At 36.6% G+C, this 8,672-nt stretch overlaps 1 protein-coding gene across 1 annotated transcript; it reads right to left on the reverse strand.

The window, feature by feature from the left end:
* Nucleotides 1-1,704: 1,704 nt before the first annotated feature.
* Nucleotides 1,705-6,415, reverse strand: MZT1 (mitotic spindle organizing protein 1). The gene is made up of 3 exons (XM_009636814.2): nt 6,397-6,415; nt 5,230-5,375; nt 1,705-3,693 (listed from the first exon to the last, which is right to left on the reverse strand). Exons 1-3 carry the CDS (start codon nt 6,413-6,415, stop codon nt 3,670-3,672), a joined length of 189 nt encoding a protein of 62 aa, XP_009635109.1. The 3' UTR covers nt 1,705-3,669.
* Between the last annotated feature and the right edge of the window lie 2,257 nt (nt 6,416-8,672).

An 8,672-nucleotide genomic window follows, 5' to 3' on the forward strand; every position in this document is an offset into this window, starting at 1 on the left:
AATGATAAAGTTAGTGAGGCTAGTAAGACTACCAGCAAACTGTGAAGAACTGCAGAAAGACATGTAAGACTGATTAGGAAATAAAATGGCAGATGCAATTCAGCATAGGTAAATAAAAAATGATACACATGGAGATAAACAACCATAGTTTCACACATGAAACAATAGCCTTTGAGCTGCTTATTACCACTCAAGAGTAAGACCCTGCAGTTATGATAGATAATGCCATGAAAATAGCTTAGTGCTCAGTTCAAATTAAAAAAGCAAGTCAAGTATTAGGAATGACTAGGAAAGGAATAAAAAACAAGAAAGTAAACAAACAGGCCAGTACTTAACTACATGGCTAATGCTACATGTAGTTTTGGTTCCCTTTTCAGAAAATAACACACGAGACCCAGAAAGTTGTAAAGGACAAAAATACAGAAGCTATTCTGTGTCTTTAGTCTGCCAAGAAATATGTTGACTAACACATTTCAGTTTAGAAAAGAGGAAATTTCAAGGTGAATGTGTTATACATCTGCAGAATTGTGATTGGCACAAACATAATCAGTAAAGGTTTACTGTGCAGGGAACATCAAATTAAGCTAGTAAAAATCAGCTTCAAAATAAACAAGAAGTGGCAATTCTTTATGCAACAGACATCAACTGATAAAGGCTGCTGTTACTCAGGAAGTGTATATAGTCCAAGGGAAACTGGACAAGTACTGGAAAAAGAAGCATTGGGGATTACTAAATGGACAAACCATATGATGTTCAGGAAAGCCTGGAATAGAAGCCACTTGGAAGCTAGAAGAGCACAGAAGGAAAAGCAGCAGATGTGCTTGCATTGTTCTTATCCTTCCTCAGGCATCTGCTTTTGACTACGAAAGAGCCTATTGTGTTAGGAAAAACTTTTGGTCAGGACCTGCATAGCTATTTCTTTATCTTTTCAAGAGTTGCAAGAGCATGTAAGAAAGCAGCACAGAGAAAAAAAGCACATGCTGTCTGCTTGGCTTCTTACAGTTAAATGTAGTAGAAGGCTCTGTGTGTTACAGACACAGCCAAGGCTTCTCAGCCATCAATGCTAAGTCTGAGTGCTCATGTTTGCACAGTGGGGATGCTAATAAAGTGACTTTTATTTTACAGCATAGAAACACTTCCAGTATGAAATTTCCTACCAGAGGAATTTTCTTTTTTTTTTTTTTTCTTACCAGGAGGAAGAAAATATTCCTTCTATTTGTTCTGGATGGTACCGCAAATCAAAAGTGATCAGGAGTTCTGTTATACCAACTCCTAAGCACATTTGTTCCGCCCAGTATTGTGAAAGAAACTTTCCCAAGTATGCTGAGGAAAAGTATATAGACTCTCTAAGGAATCACAGATCTGCCAATTTTAAGAAACATCTCTTCCCTGCTTTCAGCCCACATCTGCTAAATATTCAACCTGACATGGTTTGCATTTCATTTTGTAATATGAACTATTTAGTTTAACTAGTATTACCATTTAGTTCCATGTAATAATGAAAACAATGCATTTTTAGTTTCATATCCATCAAATCAGATTTTTGAATGTCAAAAACGTGCCCCACTTCTATAATTCTGCATGACAAATGGTCTACCAGCAAACATCTCAGTGCATAAAACCAGTAAGTTTATTGATGGTAAAACAGTAGGTGCAACTTAGTGCAGATCAAGAATTTTACATAAGTTGCTCTCATTTTGCATTTCCAAGCTGGTTTTAAGCATTTCGAGGATATAGAACTAAAACTGAAATTAAGCTAGTAAGTTAGAAAAACACCTGGAAATACATAAATGCAAAGTAATCAAGAGAGTGACATCTGAGGGAAGTCATCAGAATTCCTGCATCGTCCAAAGATGCGGCAACAGAGGAAAATAAAAAGCATCAGCAGAAACATCGACTTTAATAGCATTTCATAATTATTTTGGGCACAGTTGCTGTAGCCAAAATTTTCAGAGTCTAAATTTTGCAAGTGGCAACTCAGAGACTTGGATGTGGCTCCTGAAAACAGCAAGCATGCTCCCCAGTCCTTTCATTTTTGAGATGCAGCACTGAGTCTAGATAAAGATAAGTAGAAGAGCTAATTGCTAATTTGTGTTGATCTGACCTGGTGCTTTCATGACATTTTACTGACTTTTCAGATTTCCTAGGATAAATTTAATTGTTGGTATCTTTTCATACTACGGATACCTTAATGTTTTCAAAATGTTTTTAAATGTTTTCAAAAAAACCATTACACCCAGTATTCAGAAGTTGTAAATCTGAAGTTAAAATCCTTTGTAAATTGGTGTTGTAAGCGTTCATACAAGTGAGAAAACTGATAATACTTAAAAGTCCCCCACCTTGGTTATCCAGAATTTCAGAGCATCCTCCTGAAACGATTTTTTGGCCAGGCTAACTGGAAATAATGGTGAGTGATTCAGTATAACATAAATATTTTTCTATTCTCTCTGCCAGCCATATGAAGTATTTAGCCTCCTTGATCAGTTTTTGTAGAACTATAATCTAGAGCGCATATGATGTAAACTCAAAGTAGAAAGAACCTTTTTGTCTTAAAAAATATAAAGTTTGGCTTAACTAAGATTCTAGGTTTATTTCCAAATGTGCTCCACCCTATTAACCTTGGGAGGTTACTTTAGGTCCCATTAACACTACAACTTGAAACCAGGCTAGCAAAAAATTGAAAAAGCTTAACCAGCAGCAAATGAAGGATACGCAACAAACTGTTTTCCTATGAAGTAGAATTCCTGGATGCAAGGATATTTACTGGAAAATAACATGATAAACAGTTTATTGTACATACTATAAACACTTGTTTTGGCATCAGTAAAGATTCCTAGTGTTGAATTAGAAGACATTGCTATACCAAATGACTTTTTAAGACTTATTGATTCCCATCAACCAAATCCAATGTTTCTCTCATATGCTATGACTAGGAAATAACAATACAGCCTTAATATTAGGTCTAGTAGTCAGAACAAATTTAACTAATGCAGCATCTGAACTCCATGAAATATTCTATGTAATCTAGAATTTAAATTTACATACATTTCTGCATGGATAACTGAAGTTCCCTTGTTATCCAAGTTAAAAACACTTCTTCCAGCAATTTGGATCAAAAGGACAATTCATTACCTACATTATCAGAAGTGCTTTATTTCTTACTTTCAGATTGAGACTTAAGTCACTACCACTCTAATTAAAATAAAGTCAGGATGGGCTTCATTCCTATCTGGTCCATAAAGCAAAGCTAAAATTGTACTTGTAGTTTTTCAAAGCAAGAGATAAAACCCAGGATATATTAGCACTTCTACAGGATGCAGTAACAGTCTATACTCCTTATAACAATATTCGTTGCTACACACTAGTAAGTTCAGCAAGTGTGCAGCATCTGACATGGTTTAAAAAATACTGGATGCCAAAGAGCAGCAATTGCACTATATTCACAAATAGTTCACAAAAATACCAAGTAATGAGATTACTGATGAACTTCTCTTATTAAAAAATTTTCAAAGCTATTCTATACATAATTCTTTTCAAGACGATTATAGAAATATTCTGAAACCTTTGTGCACACACTTATTTCACTTTTTCTTCTGAATAGTGGCAATCTTCAAAGTCTCTGTTAACTTTTAACTTGGCATTCTTCTCACGCAGAGATCTTCTCCTGTGTCAGCCTGTCATATTTTCAGCTGCCTAGAAATAGAAATAACATTTACTGCAAGTCACCAAAAGTAATGTAGATTAAATTTAATATTTTAACTATTTTAATTTATCTAGAGAACTTAAAAGTCTAAAAATAAGCTACTTATGAAAATTACGATGTGTAGTGTTGTTTTCTAATTAATATATCTATTTTTGTTAAATAACACTGTCAATTGCCATTAGCCTTTATTAACATAGCCATTACTGTTTGCTTCTGTTAAATTACATATCCTGTATCTGAGCGGCTTGTATCCTCTATTTTATCATAATGCTTTCAAGAAGTGCTCAAATACATGGTTTGTTTTTTTTTTCATTTGGAGTTTACTTCTTTATACAATTTATGGTAATTATTACTCCCAGTCATACAGATAAATTATTGACACAAAACTTAGAAGAATGACACTAATCATAACTGCATAAATCACACTGTCAATTATTTTATCCTGGTCATCAGCAAGTATTCTTATTACTGAATGACTCAACCCAGCCAACAAAATACAGTTGTTGGAGCGTGACATTGGTGGGCTTAAAGTTACAGGACAAACAGGCAAAGGATAGCAACAGGAACGATAAACCCATAAGAGCAAAGGAAGCAGCAAAACAACCCTCAATTACTTACATATATATAGTTAAACATATATGTATGCACACATTTAAGCATGTACACAAATATAAAATACACATGAGTGCAGAAAAATGTTAAGTTAAAAATTAAGTAAAAAAATTTGAAAACTGGTGAAAAATAGCTCTGAGTAGCATCCATCTAGTCAAAGATCTGCAAGTTGAATTTTCTAAGAATCAGAATGCAGTCTTCCAGAACAGAGATAGGCAGGGTAGATATAGTTTTCCCCTCCACCTTCTCAGAAACAAATATAAGATACAGTGGAAAAGAAATAATGATGTTTAGGTAGACAGTAAAGAATGAAAATCCTTTAAAAGGCAAGTGAGGGGTTATTTTTAAGCCATAGCTGCCCTCTCTACTAGCTAAACAGGTAAAAGCTAGGTCATAAAAAGCCCTGTACACACACAGAGAGCCCATGAAAACCCCTCGTTTGTCTTTGTAGAGATTCAAAGCACAGGCTAGCGTGGTAAAAGCAATATGCGAAGATTACATTAGCAAGCTGCATGTACCTGTTTACAAGTACCACTGCATACTATTAAGCCTGAGATTGCAGAAATTAGGTGATACGGATTAAAGGAGAAAGTCGCAATCTATTTGTGACATGATGTAGATAAGGGGGCAAACTGTGGCTACGAATGTCCAGAATAAAAATCTGCAGGGTTTGGTTATTGAGGTTTTTTTTAGCTTCAGAAGAGTTAATCTAATTATTTCTGAAAGTATTTTATTTGTACCATTTCTTGCTTCATGTTCCATTCACTTATATTCATTGCCTTTTTTACGGAACAGTTAATTTCCTTGATTTAAAAATGAGTCGTATCTTAAAATACAATTAACAAATTGAAATAGAACAAGTTGAACATACATCTGACTAAAACCCAAATTTATAAACTAAACAAAAGCATTACCTTTAGAGCTTCTGTAGCCTTGCGCAGTTCTTTAATAACAGATGATAATGCTTCTGGATTTATCCCCTGTTCACAGAGCCGCACACAAATAGACAACGTCTCCATATCCAAGCCAGTGTTTAATATTCTTGAAATCTCAAACAGAACTGCAACAGAAAAAAACCCGAAAGCTCTTCAGTCCCTGCAGACTATGAAATTTCAGTGATTGAAAATGTTATTCATAAGCATTTCACTTCTACAGCAGAGTCTGAACATAGCAGTTGTGGAAAACTCTTGCAGTCTGAACCTCAACAACAGCATTCATGTTAAGCTAGAAGCCATAGCTTCTAACATAACAATACTGGGTAATGGGTCTTGAAAAATTAAAAAAGTGAAGAATTCAATAATTAACATGCTTGCCAATTACATAAAAAGTAGGCTATAGGAATAATCTGTGCTTTTGAACTCCGAATACTGACAAAGTCATACTAAGATGGACTGGAATCACATTCTTAAAGCTTTTACAGAGCATGTGAGGAGTTTTCTAGCCACCTCCTTCCATTACTAAACCTGGCTTTAGGTCTAATGTTAACACTGGTTTAAGGATACGCAATACTATTTGATTTTTACGTGACCTGAGTCAAGGGTTTGTTATGTATGTGACGAGGCAACTCACTGAAATTTTATTTCTGGTTGCTACAGTAATCTCCATCCTGAGGCTAAGCCCCTAGCAATGCAGGTTGATTTTGAACAGATGTTATTCACACTGTTCCTGTATTCAAACCTCCCCCAAGCAAGGAGAAAGTGAAGCAGAAGGCCTTTTCTTGCCACGCAAAAGCAGCAGTCCACTTGACAGCTATGAAAATACTCTGCTTGCGTATACCAAGGACATACTGCAGCACACCCTCCCAGCCACACTCACCCAAGCCTAATGCAGCCAGTCAATTCCACTGAAGTCACAGGGAAGTGTCAGGCACTATGAAAAAAGAACCCTAAAGAGCGATAATACTCTTGAAGCTCACACAAGTAGGTTGGATTAAGAATACGCACAAGTTTAAGACATGAAAGCAGTTTGTCAGACCAAAGCCTTAGCTACAAGCCACAAGGGGAGCTTTCTTCACCACAACAAGGCTTTCTGTTCCCACTGGCTTGAAAGCAAACCCTTCCAAGCACATTATACACGCATACCCTGTCCACACGAAAGCATCTTCAGCAGCTAGATAAAACAACAACAAATTGATATATTTGCAATAAAATGCCATTGAACATTAAGAGCCACAGAACTAAGAAAGACTGACAACTTCCCAGAAATAAACAATTCTTACTTTCTTTAACCATTTAAATTTTATCATAAAATTTACTAAGCATGTGACATATTTGAAGGCAGAACAGTAAGTCTAACACAAGATAAGCTCCCAGTTTCCTTTGTCAGCAAGAGTTGTGGTCACTCATTTCTAATAGGAAATATCTTCAGGTGTTGAGGCAGCATCTTTGGCAGAGAGATGTAGCAGTTTCCCCACAAAAAAATCTGAGCTCTTAACAACAATTCTGCAGAGAACAGCTGCTAAATAATTATATCTGACATTCTAGATTAAGCATTTTACTTTTCTAAGCTACTAAAAATAGAAAGGAACGGGTTTTTTTAATACCAACACATTTGCTTTCATTAGGCTCCTATTTCTTATGCAGTAAGTTAAGACGCAACACAGATTTCATGTTCTATTTTAAAAAGGTCTAAAAAAATTACCCTACAAATATCTTTTTCTGCTCATTACGATGGGTCCTCGTCAAAAAAAATCTAATTACATGGACACAACTATCATAGTGCTTTACATTTTCAGTTACTTCATCAAAGCACTTGAAATATTTTTATAATAGAAATTTCAAAAGATTAATGCTATTTTGAACATTAAAAGTACCCAAAACAATTTATTTAATGAACACAGCAGAAGTTCAAACATAAGGGTATTTCTAAGACTCTGCTTACCTAAATTTTTAAACATCAAGTGTATTTTTAAGTTAATGGAAATCTGTTTTCTTCTAAAAACACCTGAACTCAGATAGAGATTAAGTTATGAATATCTACCCTAAATAAAATTCACACATCGTTACACAAGAAGCTGGGCTCCTAAATCTGAAGGCTAGCACACTTTCCATAGCAGTTCTCAAAAGCCTGCTTTGTCTCTAAATCTGCGTATCATCCCTCCCACCAACAATGTTCCTGCAGAAGGGGAGAGGGGGTAGGTGTCAAGTGCAGTTACGAGAACTTAGCATCACTGTCCTTCCCCAAACAAATCTCTCTCCATCTGCACAGAATGGTCTTATCCTCCTGAAGCATCAGAGCAGCCATAATAATCGTGCCAGTCCTTCCTTGCCTCCAGCAGCAAGTCAGAGCAGGTAGGTCAGCAGCTGAAAAACTAATTTTTACACCAGTTCAACTCATGGAGGTCTTCACTAAAAAGCCATAGCTATAATACAAGGGAAGATGGTGAGAAAGTAGCAAACGCAAAGCAACACCACCCTGAACACTCTCCCTAGCCTCTAGTCCCTCACCAGGGCATTTCCAGAGAAAGTCTTCATATTATGAACAACCCTTCGGGGATTTCCTCGCAGCTTTCCACTCTGCCTGAAATGCGTATAAGCTTTTGGCATCACCATTCTGTGGAATTCCAGAGTTTCACACTATACATTACTAAGAAATACCTCCTGAACCTGCCAGCTTTGATTCCTCATAGGCTGGAAAAGAAAGCAAACATCTGATCTTTACTCACGCTGCTCACATTTGTCACAGCTTATAAAACTCTGAAACTTTTCTTGCTACTCCCAGTGCCACTTCTCTCACGCTCCCCATCCCACAACACCACCAGGTTTTTTTGTATCAGAAAATACTCTAATTCTGTAATACTGACTGCCATTCTCAAAGTTTTCTTGCTTTCGGTTTTGGGGGTTTTTTTGTTTGTTTTGGGTATTTTTTTAGTAATTTACTTTGGGTTTTTTTGATATGAGCAGCCCACACGAACAAGACACTGGGGTTAAGATCGGCTGAGGTTCCGCCACTTAAAGCTTCACAGGGTTGGTCCCTCCTCTCCCTTCCAGGCGCTTCCTTCCCTCCAACTTAAATCCCAAGGCACACAGAGCCAGGTACCATAATTTGCATCAAGCATTTCAAACAATGCGAAAGAATAGCGAGTGTAGGTATTCATAGATAATTTTTTTAAAAGTTATTCTGAATTAAATGCTTATCAAGCTAATTTGAAGAAGAAAAGTCACACGAGTTCTATAGATACTGGCAACACACGCATATTTGAAGCGTCTCAGACATTACGCGTTCACACGAAGTAAAAAGAAGTTGCCACACCCTAAATCGTTAAGCAATTGCAAACCGCGATCCCCTTCCACAGGAGGGGCGGTTGCGTTAATGAAAAGGCGGCTCAAGGCCCCGCAGCCCGCGGAGAGGGGCGAGG

Source organism: Egretta garzetta, unplaced genomic scaffold (genome assembly GCF_000687185.1).
Source record: "Egretta garzetta isolate BGI_Z169 unplaced genomic scaffold, ASM68718v1 scaffold524, whole genome shotgun sequence".
Taxonomy (NCBI): Eukaryota; Metazoa; Chordata; class Aves; order Pelecaniformes; family Ardeidae; genus Egretta; species Egretta garzetta.